General features: G+C 42.5%; 1 protein-coding gene across 1 annotated transcript; it reads right to left on the reverse strand.

Moving 5' to 3' along the window:
* Positions 1-711: 711 nt before the first annotated feature.
* POU2AF2 (POU class 2 homeobox associating factor 2) lies at positions 712-20,673 on the reverse strand. Its single transcript, XM_077256349.1, has 4 exons — positions 20,506-20,673; positions 10,645-10,687; positions 4,078-4,376; positions 712-1,407 (listed from the first exon to the last, which is right to left on the reverse strand). The coding sequence occupies exons 1-4, from the start codon at positions 20,671-20,673 to the stop codon at positions 1,006-1,008; spliced, it is 912 nt and encodes a 303-aa protein (XP_077112464.1). The 3' UTR covers positions 712-1,005.
* Positions 20,674-20,912: the final 239 nt, after the last annotated feature.

Consider the following 20,912-nt stretch of genomic DNA (forward strand, 5'->3'; position numbering starts at 1 on the left):
CCACCTAGCATGATTGACAGCTTCTCAGTGTCCCTCCTCCCTCCCCTCTACTGAATCTCTGCCCACATAGCCTGATTGACAGCTCCTCAGTGTCCCTTCTCTCTGCTGATGCTGATATCTCACACTGCTCAGTACAAGCTGCAGCTATCATTCAGGTGAGATGGGTGGAGAATTAATCTACTTGGATTCATAAAATGCTCAAAGTAAGTACATCAGCCTCACCAGATTCCATATATCTATTTAATATCCTATTCAGTTTGTATTGTGACTTGTGGTGACTGATGCACTTTAGGAGAGATGTGACGCACCACCACATTAAACACATCACTGTATATATGTAGGAACTTCATGGAAACATTGATATATTTTTGCACTGTGATCGTTAAAATTCTTGGGTGAATTCATGCATATGTCTGATTCAAAGAACTCATCACATGAGAAGAAATAGAGATTTGCAAACTAGTAGATGGAAGCGTTTCATTCATGAATCCACGTGTAATAGTTTAAAGGGAACCTATCATGTCCCCCAAAGTAATTAATCTGCAGTTATAGGGTTAATCTGCAGGTTAATAGTGTTACATTGCTGCCTACCGCCTTACTGAAAGCCCAAACCACTGGGAGCAAATTAACTTTATTCTTCCCAGGAGCCGCCAGCTTTCAGTTATCTACGACTGAAAGCTGGCTGCTGCTGGAGGAATAAAGTGAATTTTCTCCCAGTACCTGTGCTTTCAGTAAGGCAAACGGACAGCATCGTAACACTATTTACCAGCGGACTAAGCCTATATCTGCAGGTTAATAGCATTTGGTTCCTTGACAAGTTCCCTTTAAAATTGCTTGTCTTCAAGAAGCGTCATTTCATTCATGTGGTTATTGGCCTCGGTAACCCTCCTAAATGTGGAACAATAGTAAAGTCATATTAACCATAATCTAAAATTAGGCATTAAAAAAAAGCAACAAAACATTACACGAAAGAATAATGATACAATGATACAAATAATACAGGTCTTAGTAGTTTCTTCGGAGTTCGTATGGTCCCCATACTGTATTGGTGTCATCCTTTGGCCAAGAATTGTCTTGCAGAGTATTTGTCTCGGTCGAGTCCTCTGGAGAAAGATGATGAACCATCTTGGGGGTCAGTTCATTGGACACCGTCATGAACGGCGAGAACGTATACGAAGAAGCAGTGGGAAAGTTGCTTGGGTAATGCGCATCATCGAGCGAGTGCAGCGAGTAGGACGGCGTTCCTTGCGTCGATGAAGACCCTCTACTTGCGCTTCGATAGTGGAGAGCTCCATTTTCAGAGGGCAGACAACTGGTGGACGACGAGACAGTTTGTGATGATGCGTCGGTGCACAAGGCATCCAGCTGGTTCATGTTGTCGGGAACCGTTTGCTCCCAGGACTCTCTCTAGGGAACAAAAATTGCCATGTGCAAAAATTAAATAAGGATATAGTACACGTCACTCTGTACAAAAAGGTGCTCGGAAAGGGATACCACACCCTTATTATGTATAAGTCAAAAAAATCCGGCACTCAAATGTCTGCAATTAGATTTATTCAGAAGCAATCCCAAATTCATAACGTTTCGGTCTGTTACTTAGACCTTCATCAGACGGATTGCTGTGAGAAGATAATACCAGCTGTAAACAGCGCGGGGTAGAGGGAAAAACTCCTATTAGGATAGAGCGCTCTATCCTAATAGTTTTTCCTCTACCCCGCGCTGTTTACAGCTGATATTATCTTCTCACAGCAATCCGTCTGATGAAGGTCTAAGTAACAGACCGAAACGTTATGAATTTGGGATTGCTTCTGAATAAATCTAATTGCAGACATTTGAGTGCCGGATTTTTTTGACTTATGTGCAAAAATTAAAGCCTGAAAAAGGTCATCATTATTTGTCAGCAGCACATCATCTCACAAATGTCATCAATCGCTGAAAATTCTCGCTATTATTGAGACTAGCGTACATTGTCATATGTGTGACTAAGGAATAACACTATTTCTGGCAATTATATGATTTGTAGGCTGCATTTTTCCCCTCTGCAGGCTTTTTTTTCCAGTTGTCTCTGAGCTGGTGGGTGCAGACTAGCTGCTATGGTGTCTCCCATACACAGCACGCACAGAGACATGAGTGATTCCTGCTCTCTGGTCTCTATATCACGCAATTTCCAGCAGCAGGATGGAGGCGTAAATTATGCATCGGTACTGAGCAATGTAGCTGTGAATCCAGCACTGGGTGTGAGATTAAACACTACAAATCAGCAGCACCGCTCCTCTCCCTATTCTCTTCCCCATCCTCTCTTCTAGTCAATATGCAGCTGTAATCTGACTATTAAGTGAGCTGGCAGTCCATCCTGTTCTGACCAAATCAGATTTGAACTGTTTTTCAGAGAGAATGATAAGATCAAATGGAGGGGAAGAAGTGGCTCATAAGCGGAGAAAGGAGCAGATTTCTCCACTAAAATATATTCAGTTTCTTTTATTTGCTTGTGCTATTAGTACCAAATTTGTGAAATGACTGTGAGCTTCCCCTTAACCCCCGGAGCTTTTTTCGGTTTTGCGTTTTCCCTTTTCACTTGCCGCCTTCCCAGAGCCATAACTTTTTTATTTTTCTTTTAATATGGCCATGTGAGGGCTTATTTTTTGTGGGACAAGTTGTACTTTTGAACATTATCACTGGTTTTACCATATCATGTTAGAAAATGGGAAAAAAATTCCAAGTGCGGTGAAATTGCAAAAAAAGTGCAATCCCACACTTGTTTTTTGTTTGGCTTTTATGCTAGGTTCACTAAATGCTAAAACTGCCGTTATGATTCTCCAGGTCATTACGAGTTCATAGACACCAAACATGTCTAGGTTACTTTTCACTAAAGTGGTGAAAAAAAATCCCAAACTTTATTTAAAAAAAGAAAATTGCGCAATTTTCCATTACCCGTAGCGTCTCCATTTTTTCCGTGATCTGGGGTCAGGTGAGGGCTTATTTTTTGTGTGCCGAGCTGACGTTTTTAATGATACCACATTTGTGCAGATACGTTCTTTTCATCGCCCGGTATTGCATTTTAATGCAATGTTGCGGTGACCAAAAAAACAATAATTTTTTTATCGCTACGCTATTTAGCGATCAGGTTAATCCTTTTTTTTAATTATTTTTTTTATTGATCGGGCGATTCGGAATGCGGCGATACCAAATATGTGTATGTTTGATTTTTTGTTTTATTTTGAATGGGGTGAAAGTGGGCTGATTTAAACTTTTTTATATATTTTTTAATTTTTTTCATATTTTTAAAAACATTTCTTTTTTACTTTTGCCATGCTTCAATAGCCTCCATGGGAGACTAGAAGCTGCCACAACTTGATCGGCTCTGCCACATAGAGGCGGTGATCAGATCACCTCTATGGAGTAGAATTACTGCTTTTCTATGAGTGCCGACCACAGGGTGGCGCTCACAGCAATCGGGCATCAACAACCATAGAGGTCTCAAGGAGACCTCAGGTTGTCATGCCAATGCACCAATGACCCCCGATCATGTGACGGGGTCACCAATTTGCGCATTTCTGGCCGTTTGGCCGGAAGCACTTGTTAAATGCCACTGTCAGTTTGACAGCGGCATTTAACTAGTTAATAGCCGTGGGTGAATCGCGATCCACTTGTGCCTATTGCGGGCACATGTCAGCTGTGGCCCGCATCAAAGCGGGAGTTCTGCCATCGGACATACTATTCCATCCGAGGTCAGAAAGGGGTTAAGTGAACGGCTTCTTACTGTTATGGGTAGAATCAGGTTTTTTTGAACACCTTACCACATCTTGTAACTACAGATCGAAACCTAATCAAGTCTTTAAAGGGGATCTTCCAAAATGAAAATGTAACGGAGAAGGAGGAGCAGAGCAGATTGATATAATTTTGGATACATTGTATTTTATTTATTTAGAGCTCTGCTCATTTTACGCTTAGGAGTCCAGTGGGCGGTGCTAATAAGTTATTGTCAATTTTTTTTTCGATACAGAGATATATAGGGAAGGCTGTTAATGACTGGGCAGGATTTCTATGTATAATTGATGACTATTTGTTTTTTCTTACCAATAAATAATGCGATGGGTCACCGGAGAAATGAGGTAGAAGAGGCGGCAGGGATGAGGCGCTGAACAGCGAGCTACCGGCCGACGTTATCGATGAGCTCCTGTAGTCACCGATGGTGTCTGAGAAGTAGGGATCCAGCAATGGGGGGTAACTCTGTAGGGATGCCGGCTCGCACCCTATTGATTTGGACCCCAGGGATGACGAGTAGATATCGGCGGAGTATTGCTTTGCGGAATGGAACTCAGAGTCAGGAAGGAAAGATCTTCTTACTCCGTAATATCCCGATAATACAGGAGAACCTGGCAGAAAGTACGAAAAGTTAGGAACATTGCCTGGCCTATATATCTCCTTACACTGTCATGTCAGGCGAGTCACGCTCCACAATGAGAGACGTTACTTCTTGGACTCCAGTCAGAAGCCTCTCAAGCAACTAAACCCATTATCTTGCTTTGCACTGATGAGGGGCAACAGCCCGAAACACGTGTCTGCAAACTGAGATTCTGGTCTAGCTTTAATCCTAAGTCATGTGGCAATTTTCATTAAACGGTCGATATTGCCTTTCTCTCTAAAGAGGCAATTTGCAGATACATTTTTTTTAAAGGCACTTATTGTTTTCACATGGTATGTTCATCCACCCAGCTCTCCTGCTATGAAGTGCACATAGTACATCACCCAGCTTTGCACATAGACTTCCCCCTGCTCCTTGCTTTCACATGGTATGTTCATCCACCCAGCTCTCCTGCTATGAAGTGCACATAGTATATCACCCAGCTTTGCACATAGACTCCCCCTGCTCCTTGCTTTCACATGGTATACCTTTCAGCTAACCCCAACTTACCCTGTGATATTTATGACCTTGTTTACTTAGGCTTGATTGTATCCATCTGGTCCACCCTTAATTCTCTGACCAAGATGAGCAGAGACCACTCCTCTCTGCTTCACACCTGAACGCACTTAGTTTTCCATATATTGCATAGCACAAGTCTGCATGACTTTAGTCTGCAGTGTGATTTCTAGCAGTGTGTTCTAAAAGTGTGGATTACATTAGAATTAAAACCTGAATTGAACCTGAAGGGAACTGAAGGTAACTGGCCAGTCACTGCAAACAATGTTTCAGTTTGTTTTCACTTTTACCCCTATAATCTTTCACTTTCTGCTACCTCCCCAATCCCCACACCAAGTAAGGAACTGTTCATCTCCTCTTCAATCCTCCCCATCCATCTCACCTCCTCCTCAGAACTGTTCCTTAACATACAATCCTCTGTCTCAAAGCACAGGCAGCCCCCTCATGCCCTCTCCTGCTCCCACCTGCTAACACTATCTCTGCTCCTTCTCACTGCTGGTGATATCTCTCCAAATCCTGGTCCTCCTCACCATATTCCCACAGTCATTTCTACCTACCACCCACGCTCCATCACAAACTTCCGTAACCTCTCTAACCTTATACCCATTCACCCAGCCCCCGCTTCCCCAGTCCCACTAACAGGAGCTCTGTGGAACGCTCGCTCTGTCTGTAACAAGCTTCCCTACATCCATGATCTTTTTGTTACTACCAAACTTTCCTTCCTCGCCATCACCGAAACCTGGCTCACCCCTTCTGACACAGCCTCCCCTGCTGCACTCTCTTACGGTGGCTTCCACCTTTCTCACACACCCCGCCCCAGCAGCAAGCATGACGGAGTAGTTGGTTTTCTCCTGTCAGATAACTGCTCCTTCACCCCAATCCCACTGCCACCCTCTGTTACCCTCCCTTCCTTTGAGGTGCACTCTGTGCGCATCTACTCCCCCTCCAACCTCCAACTGGCTGTCATTTACCGCCCCCCAGGGCCAGCCACCACCTTCTTTGACCACTTCACCACCTGGCTACTTCATTTCCTTTCTGCGGACATCCCCACTATCATCATGGGCGATTTCAACATCCCCATTAACACTTCCCTCTCAGCTGCCACTAAACTTCTATCTCTCACTTCCTCCTTTGGCCTCACTCAATGGTCTTCTGCAGCCACTCACAAAGATGGTCACACGCTGGACCTCATCTTCACCCGCCTCTGCTCCCTATCTAACCTCTCTAACTCACCTCTTCCTCTCTCTGACCACAACCTTCTCACATTCTCATCTCTCTCCACTCCATGTCTACAATCCCCACCCCACAAACTTTCACACCCTCGCAGAAATCTTAAACATCTTGACCTACATTCATTCTCTGAATCTCTCCTCCCTCTCACAGACATAAGTTCCATACACAATGCGGATGACGCTGCCGCTCTATATAACACCACAATAGCTGTAGCTTTGGAATCTGCTGCCCCACTTACACATACTGTACCAAAGCTCGCAAAATCAACAGACAGCCCTGGCACACCAGCCTGACCAAAGAACTGAGGCGAGCTTCCAGGGCTGCTGAGCGCAGATGGAAAAGATCCCACTCCAACGACCACTTCATCGCATTCAAATAGTCCCTCACTACTTTCAAGACCACACTCGCCACAGCTAAACAAACCTACTTCTCATCTCTCATATCCTCCCTGTCTCACAACCCTAAACAGTTATTCAACACCTTCATTTCTCTCCTCCGTCCCCCAGCACCTCCTCCCTCCCCACTTATCTCCGCTGAAGACTTTGCCTCATTCTTCAAGCAGAAGATTGATAGCATCAGAGACAGTTTTGGTCAACAAGCCCCAGAGCCCTTCCTCCCGACTTCCCTGCCCTCCACATCCAAAACCAACTTCTCCACCATTACAGAAGATCAACTCTCCACTCTACTCTCAAGATCGCATCTCACCACCTGTGCACTTGACCCGCTCCCATCCCACCTCATCCCAAACCTCACCACAGTCTTCATCCCAACCCTAACCCATCTCTTCAACCTATCACTAACAACTGGTGTTTTCCCCTCAAGCTTTAAACATGCCTCCATCACACCTATCCTCAAAAAGCCCTCTCTTGACCCATCCTCTGTATCTAGCTATCGCCCTATGTCACTTCTCCATTATGCCTCCAAACTACTGGAACAACACGTCTACCTTGAACTGTCCTCCCATCTCTCTTCTCGCTCCCTCTTTGACCGCTTACAATCTGGCTTCCGGTCACACCATTCCACTGAAACTGCCCTAACTAAGGTCACCAACGACCTCTTAACCGCCAAGAGCAAGCGACACTACTCTGTTCTCCTCCTCCTCGACCTGTCGGCTTCCTTTGACACAGTGGACCATTCCCTATTATTACAGACCCTCTCATCCCTTGGCATCACAGACTTGGCCCTATCCTGGATCTCATCATACCTAACAGACCGGACATTCAGCATCTCCCACTCACACACCACCTCCTCACCTCGCCCACTATCTGTCGGAGTCCCACAAGGTTCAGTCCTTGGGACCCTGCTCTTCTCCATTTAACCCTTTGGCCTGGGACAGCTCATAGAAACTCATGGCTTTCAGTATCACCTCTATGCTGATGACACACAGATCTACATCTCTGGACCAGATATCACCTCCCTACTAACCAGAATCCCTCAATGTCTGTCCACTATTTCATCCTTCTTCTCCGCCAGATTTCTGAAACTTAACATGGACAAAACAGAATTCATCATCTTTCCCCCATCTCACGTGACCCCCCCAACGAACCTAACCATTACAGTAAATGGCTGCCCACTCTCCCCAGTTCCACAAGCTCGCTGCCTCGGGGTAATCCTTGACGCTGATCTCTCCTTCAAACCAAGCCCTTTCCACTTCCTGCCGACTTCAACTCAAAAATATTTCACAAATCCGTTCATTCCTCAACCAAGAATCTGCAAAAACCTTAGTCCATGCCCTCATCATCTCTCGCCTTGACTACTGCAACCTCCTGCTCTGTGGCCTCCCCTCTAACACTCTCGCACCCCTCCAATCTATTCTAAACTCTGCTGCCCGACTAATCCACCTGTCCCCCCGCTATTCCCCTGTCTCTCCCCTCTGTCAATCCCTTCACTGGCTCCCCATTGCCCAGAGACTCCAGTACAAAACCCTAACCATGACATGCAAAGCCATCCACAACCTGTCTCCTCCATACATTTGTGACCTCGTCTCCCGGTACTTACCTACACGCAACCTCCAATCCTCACAAGATCTCCTTCTCTACTCCCCGCTTATCTCCTCTTCCCACAATCGCATACAAGATTTCTCTAGCGTATCACCCCTACTCTGGAACCCTCTACCACAACACATCAGACTCTCGCCTACCATCGAAATCTTCAAAAAGAACCTGAAGACCCACCTCTTCCGACAAGCCTACAACCTGCAGTAACCACCGATCAACCAAACCGCTGCATGACCAGCTCTATCCTCACCTACTGTATTCTCACCCATTCCTTGTAGATTGTGAGCCTTCGCGGGCAGGGTCCTCACTCCTCCTGTACCAGGTATGACTTGTATTGTTTAAGATTATTGTACTTGTTATTTATTATGTATACCCCTCCTCACATGTAAAGCGCCATTTGGCGCTATAACAATAAATAATAATAATAATAATTATTGTCTCTTCTGTACTATCTGCATGGGGCATTAAATCCATTTCCCATTTTCCTGCTAGCACATAACTTTTCTTAGTTTGAAACTATTTTAAAAAATTAAAATGTTCCTTTGTGAAAATGTTACTGTTACAAACTCATTATTGCACCTCGATGACCTTTCAATTGTCTTTCTGCTGCTCAGAGTTGGTGGTCACACACGCTCAGTAACTCAGTCCCTCTTGTAAATGGGCGGCGGAGAGATTGCTGACATTGGGCAGGCCTGCCGGTAAAAAATGGATAAGAAGCGGCTTCATTAGCACTGGACATATTAAGTGGATTTTCTGTGAGGAAAGTGGGGAAAAAACCCCTAGGGGGCGCCATAACAAGTATGTAACAGTGATATTTACACATCAGAACGCTTTCTGAATTTTTATATTTCAATTTTTAATCTGATTTAACAAAGAAATGTAACATCTTAGCAACATCCGTGAAGTTAAGGAGTCAGCTAAGAAGCTGAAAATAAAAATTTGATGAAGTTTTGCATCAAACTCTGCTTGCAGATTTTGGTGCAGATTTGGTACAGATTTTACTCTGTGCATAAAAAAAGTAACATTTTTGGCTGAAAATCCCCAAAAAGGGTGCAGATTAAAAGTTTTGAAATTTCATTCACTTTACTGCAGTTTTCTTTAGGTTAAGTTCACATGTTGCGTATTGGTCAAAAGTTTTCCCATGCAGATTTGAATCGATAAAATGCAGAGTAATACAGTCCCAACTCCAACTAAGTAGATGAGAGTTCAACAAATCTCATACACACATTGCGGATTATTTCTAAGGCTAGGTTCACATTGCGTTATTGGGTGATCGCTAACGGACAGCGTTGCACGGCGAAAATGTCGCAATTAACGCCGTGCAACGGGTCCGTTAGCGCACCCATTGACAGCAATGTAAATTTTGCCTGCAGCGCATCGCTAGCGCGTGCCACTTTCGGCACACGCTAGCGATGTGTCGTTCTTTTGTGACGCGCCTCGGACGCTGCTTGCAGCGTCCGCGGCGCGCCCGAGGTCCGTTCCCCGCTGTGGCAGATCGGGGATCTGCACTAGCGGGGACGTTAACGTGGCCCCGAAAAAGACATTGCGTTAGCGCAATCCGCTAGCGCTAGCGCTAAACGGATTGCCCTAACGCAATGTGAACCTAGCCTAAGTCTAAATGGACTTACGATGCAGATTTTAAAATTTGCAGCATGTCACTTCTTTGTGCAGATTTTGCCATGTAAAGGCCCCCAAAATCTGCAAGAAAATCAGCAGCAAAATTTATATGTAACACGCACATAAGCTGCAAATATGCATGTAAAATATTCAACGTGTGAACTTGGTCTTAACTTTGCAAGTACATAGTGGAGAAATAAGTTCCAAATCGTGAACTTATTGCAATGCTATGTTCCCACATCCAAAAACATTACTTTTTTCTGCTACAAGTGTCAGCAATCTGCAAGTTTTCAAGCATTGTCCCCCCATTTATTCATAAAATATATATTTTATTCTAGCTGCTTTTTTATGCTTTTTGAGTGCAGAAACGTTGGGATTCTGCACTTTAAAAATGAAATTGCATTTTTTATATTAATTTTTTTTTTGCATTTTTAATAAGGTAAAAATTAACCAAAAAATGCACAGATCAGCACAGGAGGCATGAATTTTCATGAAATTACATGAACTGTGGATTTTCTGCACGAAAAAGTGCAGCATAAAAAAAGCCCAGTATTTACAATATGTTGGAACACGGCACAAAGTGTGAACGGTGACCTGAAAGTGTTCCGCATTAGTTGAGATCCTGTGGATTGAAAATACCTAATATCATACATCAACAAAAATTAATGATCTTGGGCTAAAAAAAGGCTAAAAATCTTGAACTCGGTGATGGTAATAAAAACAATATTTAATACTTTATCATAAAACATTTTAAGTGAATTCTGTGCAGGAGATTGTAGTCATAGAAATGGAACAAAATGAAGAACATTTCGTGGAAGGATTTTTGCCAGACGCTAGACGTCCAATGATTGATATTACCTGGGAGAAAATACTTACTTGACATTTGGACAAATGGCGTCTGGGAAACATTGGTACTGCCCTGTAAATGAAAGACAGGTTTCAACCCTTTAATTCCAAGAGCAATCCAAGTTTAAAACAAAACTGTAAAACATGCAATACATCAGCCCGTTCCTGAATACCAGAGCACGGAAAATATTTACGATAGTATAAATGGGCTGAAAGTCCAGCAAAATGGAAAAATATTGCAAAATGCGAAACGTCGTCTTCCAGTGAATCACAGGTATGGGCTCTTGTGTAGCACCCCACAGACCATGAGAGTAGACATGGTGGTCCTGGTTCTTGAGGGGTCCAAAGACCCTTGTGCCATATAAGTAGCCACCAGTATTAAAAACGTCACATGGACGACGAGACACACAACCGCTTAGTTATGCATCTGGAATGCAACATGGTATTTAATATTGTCTTCATCTGCTATTGTAGGCAGTTTGTCAGCGCAAAATGACTGTTCAAACCAAGTAGAGGCACTCAGGACACCCCTGGAGTGACCAAACATTTCCGTGTACCTTCCCACCAACTTGTTTTTCATCCATCTCCACCCTTTTTTTTTTCATTGATTGACAGCTCAGGCTTTACATGAGATAGAACATGAGTAGGTTGGAAGGGTATCCCGCTAAGACAAGGGTGCAGCGAGCGCCTGTGCTTGGTTTGAACAGTCATTTTGTGGTAACAGACTCCCTTCACAACCCAACTGAATTATGTCTACCTCCTTTAAAAAAAAGAATTATTGCTTCAAGACTGATAAGCGGGGTTTCATTTATTATTGCATTTACTCCAAATATATGTAGTAGACAGCGACTTATGTGCTTTTTGCGCCAAATTTATAAAACACTTGTGACAAATTTCTATTGTGTTTCGCCTCATCCAGCAATTTTCTATTTTGTTGGTCATAGTGGGCACTGACCCCCCTCAGCTCTAGATTGAAATGTTTTGTTTATTAGATGCATCAAATTAAGTGCCACATTTTGTAAATATGGTGAAACCCCCCCCCCCCCCCAACTTTGATCATCTCTGTAACTTAAAAAAAGAAAAAACGACACACAAAGAACCCTTTAAGAATGCCGGAATCAGGGTATCTGTCCCTACATCAGATTACTTAGAAAAAATTGCTGATAGATTCCCTTTAATCTCATTCTGCAGCCAGCAATGTGCTGGGATACAAAGTGTCTGTAATAACTAAACAGATCTACATTTTTTGAATATAATCCAATTACAAAAATATTTTTTTATCCCAAAAGCAAATGCAGTTAAGTAAAATACAAAATGTTCAACAGGATGCTGTTTTTTTTATTTCAGAACTTTCCTTAAAACGTAAAAAATTAAAAAATTCCCCATATAGTTACCCAAAATCCTCCTGCACAAATCAACTCCAACTAAGTAATTGTAACAATAAAAAGTATTTTTCGCCGCGGGGCCACAGCTTTACGATGGTCGTGTTTTCTATGGGGCATTCTGTGTATAACCACGCCCACACCACTGATTGGCAGCTTCCGGTGTATAGCCCCGCCCACACCACTGGCAGCTTCCTGTGTATAGCCCCGCCCACACCACTGGCAGCTTCCTGTGTATAGCTCCGCCCAAACCACTGGCAGCTTCCTGTGTATAACCCCACCCACACCACTGACAGCTTCCTGTGTATAGCCCTGCCCACACCACTGATTGGCAGCTTTCTGTGTATAACCCCGCCCACACCACTGGCAGCTTCCTGTGTATAACCCCACCGACACCACTGACAGCTTCCTGTGTATAACCCCACCCACACCACTGATTGTCAGCTAGCTGTGTATACCTCGCCCCCCTGATTGGCAGCTTCCTGTATATAACCCTGCCCACACCACTGATTTTTATGATTTCCATGTTAATTGTATTTTAACAGCTGCTAATCAGTGCTAGGGGCATGATTGGACTAGGAGGCACGAGAAACCTAGTCCTGTAGTGATAATCTCTTGGTGATAAAACACTGTATTGACAGAAAAACAGCCCAGTAAGTGACACAGCGCTGGAATTTGGCTCTCTTCCCCTACATCATGCTGCTTTCAGATTACATATCAAAACCTGCTGACAGATTTCCTTTACCTAAGAATCTGCCAGTGAGTCCCTACTGACATAGAGATTGCAATTCTTTTATCTGTCTTTTTTCCTGAGCTCCTCCCAGCTTCAGTTTCATGTGACCATAAGCAAAAGTGAGAGGAGCTCTGTAAAAGACTTTCCAATGCTCTGTAAGAATGAGCTCACTGATAGATGCTTAGTTTACTCATTCTGCATCCAGGCTATAGAAGGGGTAACATTTTAAATTAAACTGAATTGCAAAAATATTTTTTAGCCTGAAAAAATAATATAAACTTGATCCTTTGTATCCGTTAATGTGCACACAGGCCACACAATAAGAAAGGTTACTACACAAACCATCATCTAATGGTAAAGCAAACGCCAGCGAGTAAAATAAACAACAAATCAGTTGCCTGAACGATGAGAGATTGCGGAGTTTTTCAGACTCAGGAGATGACGATTCTGACATTTTTGCATACGGCAAACAGCGAGTTCCTGCGACGTATGGCAGACAAATTCAGAGGCGAGAATTTGAATGTCATTTGCCCATTCGAGGTTTTCCTCCAGAGCAGCAGCTGTCCAGAGAGAAGAGACCCCGCGTGGATGCCGGCGCTCCACAGGCCACGTACTGACCAGCCGCCAGCCAATGACAGATACAGGAAGGGTTTTCTGCAACGATCCAGACCTGCACTAAGTATCAGCCACCTTTGACTATTCACGCGGGTTTCTAAGCTTCACAGCAAAACCTACAACTTAGGATGAACGCGGAGCCACGTCAAGGATCACGGACAATCTAATTCCAGGGGTTTGGACGGTAAATGATAGGTCTTAATTCTTCAACCTACGGGAACACGAAGATTTAGTTTGCTTGAAAAATTCTAATAATAAAATTATGGTCACTTTATTTCAAAAATAGCGCCACCCCTGTCTTCAGGTTGTGTATGGTATTGCAGCTCCGCCTCATTCCGTTCAAGTTGAGCTCAGCTGTGATTCCAGACACAGCCCAGGGACAAGCGGTTTTGCATTGGCAGCGGATTATTCTCTTCTGAGCTTTTTTTTTTCTCATTTATCTTTATGTGATCCTTTTTCTTGTATGATGAGCTATGAGGCATGGCACGAGTGTATGTCTTACATTGTTTTGTTATTCTTTATTGCTTTAGTTCTGAAGAAGGCAATGTTAGGTCGAAAGTTACCACTGCAAATGGTGAATACTTTTTAAAATAAAAATTGGTTATCTTTGCATCAATGGAGTGCCGAATTAATTTTTTTATTAATCTCTGTACTGTCCAGCCGTTCATCAGTGAATATATATTCAGGAACAAAGATAACACAGCTTACAACTGGTGTTTATTACAGCTTAGGATCTTAGCATCTTCTCTGTCAGAGTGAAAGCTCCAAACATTTTGAAAGAAAGCCGCCATGTTGTTCTAAACAAAAAATGGAAAGAAAAACGACCTGCAGATCAACCGTCCAATTTACTATCTTCCTCTTCATTGACCACAGCTACAGGTAATATATGTGAACCCATAAGACGCAACCTGCACTTAGAGTAGGCTATAACTGAGTTCATGGAGAGCCAGTCCTCCGCTTTCTTATAGGGGTTGTCTGTGCTATAATGATGACCTGTGCCTAGGATAGGTCATCTTTATCAGATCGTTGGGGGTCCAACATCTGGAATTCCCACCAAACAGCTGGTTTCAGGGTTTAGACACTAATTGGAATAGGTTTTTATCTGTGGATAGGTCATCAGTATCACAAGGCCGGATGTCATGGCGGTAACTTGCATGCGTTCCCACTGCCGTGCTACTCACTGTGTTCACCGCTCTGCTTATCCTCATGTCAGGCCGCCTAGCTGAGTTCATGCAGCGCTTTCAACTCTGCTGCTTATCCCTGATGTGGCAATAGGAGGGCGCAACCAGTTCTTGCGGGAATTTAACCCCGCTGTGTTCTGCAGGGTTTGGTTTCCCCAGCCTGTCACCAACCAGCAGGTGATATATCAGGCGACTCCACCCTCCAATTCTTGCCTGACCTTAGGTTCTTAGTAGCTCTGTCGCTTGTGCCTGTACTGGTGTGTTCTTGTTTTCTCACCTATTTTCGGCCCGGCTTGCCTTTGTGTTTATCCTGATGTCTCCGCTTCTGACCTTCGCTATAAATTCTGATCCTGTGCTATCTTCACCGCTTGACTATGCCTCTGTCTCACCCACCTATACCCAGTACCCGAGTCTCTGACCCTCCGGTCAGCTGCTGCAGTCCCGGGGACTGCCCTGAAGTGGGTCTACCGGCAGCCCAGCTTATGCTCACCATCAGAGGCTATAGTGAATTTCCAGTAGACACTTAGTCACGCACCTCCAGGGTTAGACCGGCCAGTGGTGCAGTGGGTCCACACCCACCAGCGTTACAACAGCAATCCCTTTAAGCTACATAAAGGGCATCTCTTTCTACAAGCCAAACTCTGCTTTGCTCTGATGAGGGGCAAGTACCCAGAAACCGTTGTCTGTAGATTGGTGTCTGGTTTGGCTGATGTCTCTGGTCATGTTACAAGTCTCTTTAAAGAGGACTTATCACTTGCCATAAATATTTTTTAACCCAGATTCTATTAATTACGATTTCATTGCTTTCCAACTTTTATTGCTCCTTTAGAAATGAATGGCTAAAGTCACAAGTGTCCAGACACTTCTCCATACTATCACATCATGTGCCAGGACTTTGCCCTCATTATACATGTGGCATTCATATCTACGGGTCATTTATGGCATATCCTATCAGTATGCTATACATTTTCCAGATGGGACAATCTGTTGAAAAGGTGTTCATATCCTAAAAGGCTATGGACACCATTGCATTGGACAAAATTATTTTTCATCTTCAGATCCCTTGATATTCAGTTTTGCGCTTATACAAAAGTTTTTGACTTCTTAAATTGAAGTATTTTTCTTAGTAGTATAGGCTAGATGTGAGGTCTGTGTGTCTCTCCCAGTAATATGGGCTGGATGTGAGGTCTGTGTGTCTCTCCCAGTAATATAGGCTGGATGTGAGGTCTGTGTGCCTCTCCCAGTAATATAGGCTGGATGTGAGGTCTGTGTGTCTCTCCCAATAATATAGGCTGGATTTGAGCTCTGTGTGTCTCTCCCAGTAATATGGGCTGGATGTGAGGTATGTGTGCCTCTCCCAGTAATATAGGCTGGATGTGAGGTCTGTGTGCCACTCCCAGTAATATAGGCTGGATGTGATATTTGTGTGCCTCTCCCAGTAATATAGGCTGGATGTGAGGTCTGTGTGTCTCTCCCAGTAATATAGGCTGGATTTGAGGTCTGTGTGTCTCTCCCAGTAATATAGGCTGGATGTGAGGTATGTGTGCCTCTCCCTGTAATATAGGCTGGATGTGAGGTCTGTGCCTCTCCCAGTAATATAGGCTGGATGTGATATTTGTGTGTCTCTCCCAGTAATATAGGCTGGATGTGATATTTGTGTGCCTCTCTCAGTAATATAGGCTGGATGTGATATTTGTGTACCTCTTCCAGTAATATAGGCTGGGTGGAGGAGAGCAGAGAGAACCATCAGGAGCGGGAGCTTTGACGGATTTGTAACATTTTTGAAGTGAACTGAGCTAAATAAATGACTTCTAGACACTCTGCAAAGCAAAATGGTAGAAATGTTTTATTGAAAACTAATAAGATCATTGCTTAACTTTACATTTATGAAGCCAATGACCAAGAAAAAAAAAGTTGTAAAGGCGTGCATAACCTTTAACTTACCTACAATATGACCAAATGCATTTGTATTGCCCCCCAAGCGCTTTAGCCGATCTTTACTGCTATAGTATAGAAGTGTGTCATTGTGATTGTTTCATTGAAGTGCTTCCATCGTGAACCCATCTTTGGAGAGCCATCTTTCCTTTTCTTCAGGTATTGTATCCAAAAGAAATCCATGGACTTTGTAAGGAGCGGATTAGGATAATAAAAGGAGGTAGGTGCGTCCCTGCTACCAGGTATCATAAACAAACACAGGCTCTGATTTACATAAAGCTGGTGAATGTTCCTACTACCACGCAGTGTAACAAATGATGATGGAATGAGTCCAAGCCTGTCCTCTTCCTTAATGAACTCGTGCTATTATACCGGTGTGTTTGAGAATTTGCTTTGTTGTGTGTGTTCTCGGTGGGAGGCAATAATATGACATTTCTTACAATCACAGCTACATTTTGTTACATTTTTCTAAATTGATTTCCTGACCCCGATGTGGTGCGAATGTGTTTTTGAGTCGAAGAATAACTGATCCTAATTACTTTTTTTGTATTTACATTTATTAGAGACGAGAGAATTGAAAATGTTTCCAATTTTGCAAAAAAATATTAGAATTTACCAGGACTCAAAACTTTTTTTTTTTCTGTTTCGTTCCCTGGAACCAAGTAAAATTTCGACCTTCTGACTGCCATTTTTGCCTCATTCTTTTAAGGCAAAAAATGGATTAAAATATAAAAAAATATTCGCTCCTCATCTGTCCTAGTCGCGGCAGCTCCCTGACCGGTCCTCAGTTGGCTCGCTTTTCTCACTTTTCTCATAAATCTTTAGCACCTTCTGTTATGATTAGGTCTCAAATGATATGACGTCGTTTGAGGAATAGGAAGCGCCTGAAGCATAGAAGAGTAAAGACAGAAGACAAGACTGTAACCAAAGGGAGAAAACGAGCCAACGTGGAACCGGGCAGGGAGCTGCCGTCCAAGGCTGGTGAAAATTTTTCCAATTTTTTTATCCGCTTTGTTTTTTACGATGGAGAAATCTCAGAGCATAATAAACTCTTTTTACCAGTTTGCATCAATTTTCCAGGCCTAATTTGAGCGAATCCGGCAAATCCAGATAGTGTATCTCTGTTATGTATGGAAACAATTTTGTTTTGTACGTAGCAGTTTGAGATACAAAAGCAGTTTACATGGTAACTATATAGGAACCATATCAATAGATAGATTTAAAGGGGATCTGTCTTCACTCCTGAAATGTCTTGTTTAGTAAATAGTCGTATTTCCCATTAAATAAATATTTCGGATCATCATTTTTTACATCACAACGTTGTTCTATCCCTCTTTTATTCCTCTTAGAAATGTAGACCGGTAAATTGATAACTGGAGTCATCATTCCTCTAGTCAAAGGGGCGTGGCTCAGCACTGAGCCCACTCAACACTGAGAAACAGAACTGCACTGATTGGACAGTGTCAGACTGTGTAGGGACACTCCCCCAACTGGTAACAGTTATCAGTCTGTTCAAGATTCTATGAAGAATATTAACGGAACAGCGCAACATAGAGTTCTAAGAAAAGATGCCCCACAATCGGTAGATTTTGAGGAATTAAAATTATTTACTAAAATAAATAAAGTCAGGAGTGATACGAAGCCTCCTCTTTTAAAAATCAAAAATATAAAATAATAGTAAAAAAAAAGTATTAATTAAAATAAAATTAATTCCACCTTTTATTTCTGCAGATTCACAGCATTTGAAAATACTCACAATGACATGAAATCCTCTTGGATATTTTCCCTACCATTAATAAATATTTTGTAGAGCTGATATTTGTTGCTATCTATCTATCTATCTATCTATCTATCATCTATATTATCTATCTATTATCTATCATCTATCTATTATCATCTATTATCTATCTATTATCTATCTATATCTATCTATTATCTCTATTATCTCTCTATTTATCATCTATAATCTATCTATTATCTCTCTATTATCTCTCTATCATCTATCTATCATCTATCTATTATATATCTATTTATCTATCTATCACCTATCTATTTATATAGTTTGCATTGATTTCTGATCTTTTATTATACAAAGTTTCAACATAAAAGCAAATATGTACAATCCTTCAATGTGTGAGAGAGTGAATATAGGAATTGGGCATGCTGGGCAATAGCGGGTGCCCTTCACCTATTAAAGGGGGTGTTCGCTACTTTATAACACTTTCTAAATGCACATGGAATGGTGAGAAAATAAAATCAAAGTCAACACTTATCTAGCGGACTGACACTGATCCCCCCCATACTATCAACAGTGTCCCCCGCTGGTCTTCTGGCTTCTTCCAGCAGGGGAAGTTGTGTGTTTCCCTGCAGCCAATCAGAGGCCATGATCAGCCACAGTCCTTACATTTTATTAAAACCAGAAGAATCAATCTGTGGAACGTCAAAAAGTGAAGGCTGCAGCCAATCAACCACCTGTGATTGACTGCAGTGGTCATACGACACCACATACTGGAAGAAGCCAGGGAGTGGCACAGCGGTGAGGAGCATGGAGGCCTAGCTTTAGTGCAGTAGGTGAGTTTTGGTGAATATGAGTCGTGGACAACCCCTTTAATACATGTTTATGTTGGGGCATATTACCTGGGTACTGACTGCCAGGAAAGGGTGACAACAACCAGTGTTGCACTGGGATAACAAATGCTCACCAATAATATTGATTTTTGGAGGCCACTTTTCTGCCGCATGCAAGAATAACTTGACCCTAATACACAAATTTACTCTTGGACCTATATAATATTAATTTGGCTAGCTTGTTTAATGAATGATTAGATGAGATCTGTTTCTGCAAATTGTGAATCAAGTGTAATAGCACTGCTCATTAGCATTCCTTCACTGGGGCGGCCTACAAAACTACGGAGGTAAAAAGAAACTGACTGCCCTTTATAGCTCCAACACATCTATAACATACAACACTGGCTGACATTGTGTCATTTTGTGTATTTGTAACAGTGTTAATAAGGAAGCTGTAAATATTTTTTATCATTTATTTTAACAAATCCAACTCTGAAGTTTTTTTTTTTTTAAAGTTCTCACTGCTGAAAATAATTATTTTTTAAAAATAACTAAATACATAATTAATAAATAAATAAGTAAATAAATGCAGTGATAAAAAAATTATACTTCTCAAGAGCAGCTATTTTAGCAGCTTGACTAATAGAAAGATATTTAACAGGGAGAAATGCAAGATTCTACATCTTGGCAAGAAAAATGAAAATTAAATCAACAAAATAGGAGGCATAGAACTAAGCAACAGCATGTGGGAAAAAGACTTGTTTATACTAATAGATCACAGACTGCACATGAGTCAACAGTAGGATGCAGCAGCAAAAAAGGCAAACACAGTTCTAGGAAGTATTAAGAGAAGCATAGAGTCTAGATCTCGTGAAGCAATTATCCCCCTCTACTCCTCCTTTGAGACTTAATAGCTGTGTACAAATATCTGAAGGGCTGTCACAGTGTTGAGGGATCATCCTTATTCTCATTTGCACATGGAAACACGAGAAGTAATGTAATGAAACTGAAAGGGAGAAGATGCAGATTAGATAATAGAAAAAACTTTTTGACAGTGAGGGTGATCAATGAGTGGAACAGGCTGCCACGAGAAGTGGGGAGTTCTCCTTCAACGGAAGTCTTCAAACAAAGGCTGGACAGATACCTGTGCTAGCCACCGCTGCTTTAGCCAATCACAGCCGATTGTCAGCAGTCACCATTGTGCTCAGTGCATGAGGCGCTAATATCAGCGAAGTGTGATGTCACTGATGCACCCAAAACACCGGAGCCAGAGCAGTGGGGGGAACCTAGGCTGGACCCAGGGAGGGTGACCACCTGCTTTCTTGATTTTAGATATTTTGCATAGTTTACTTTCCCATTTAGTGGAAAACCCCTTTAATAAAGCAATAGCATTGGTCGCAGTTTGTGTCATAGTTGCAGTAATTATTGCCTCTGGGAACACAGAATTTGTGATATTTGTGGCATTGTAGGAACTCACATTTATCCTGGATCCTGTTGTCTGCCTGGACCTTTTCTCTGCTAGGAGATCCTTGACTGTATGTTTCACGCGGACTCCTTGGTAGACCCGCTTGTTGAAGTCAGTAGGAACTAAAGAAACACAGAAGATGCGAGAGCTGTGATTAATTTGCAATGGAAAAAGTACCATAAACGTATAAAAGTTTCCTGAAGCTCTGCATACGCATGACGTCTTGGAAACTCTGTCTATGGTGATCAGTGTATAACTGTGCATGTTTATTTCCGTAAGGAGAGGGGGTTTCACCCTCTGTCCATGGATTTGCTTATTTCACAGCTGAACCAGGGACCATGTATGGTCCAAAATCACTCAACTCAAATTGAAGTCCTGTACAACATTTACACCATCCACTCCATATGACAGGTCCCAGG

Source organism: Ranitomeya variabilis, chromosome 4 (assembly GCF_051348905.1).
Source record: "Ranitomeya variabilis isolate aRanVar5 chromosome 4, aRanVar5.hap1, whole genome shotgun sequence".
NCBI classification, from domain to species: domain Eukaryota; kingdom Metazoa; phylum Chordata; class Amphibia; order Anura; family Dendrobatidae; genus Ranitomeya; species Ranitomeya variabilis.

Bases quoted from the DNA above. Each gene is read 5' to 3' on its own strand.
- POU2AF2 (XM_077256349.1), bottom strand. From the start codon at position 20,673: ATGGTACTTTTTCCATTGCAAATTAATCACAGCTCTCGCATCTTCTGT. The intron at 10,688-20,505 runs GTGAGTTCCTAC...TTTCATTTACAG, and splicing joins CAACAGGATCCAGGATAAAT to GGCAGTACCAATGTTTCCCA. The intron at 4,377-10,644 runs GTAAGTATTTTC...ACTTTCTGCCAG, and splicing joins GCCATTTGTCCAAATGTCAA to GTTCTCCTGTATTATCGGGA.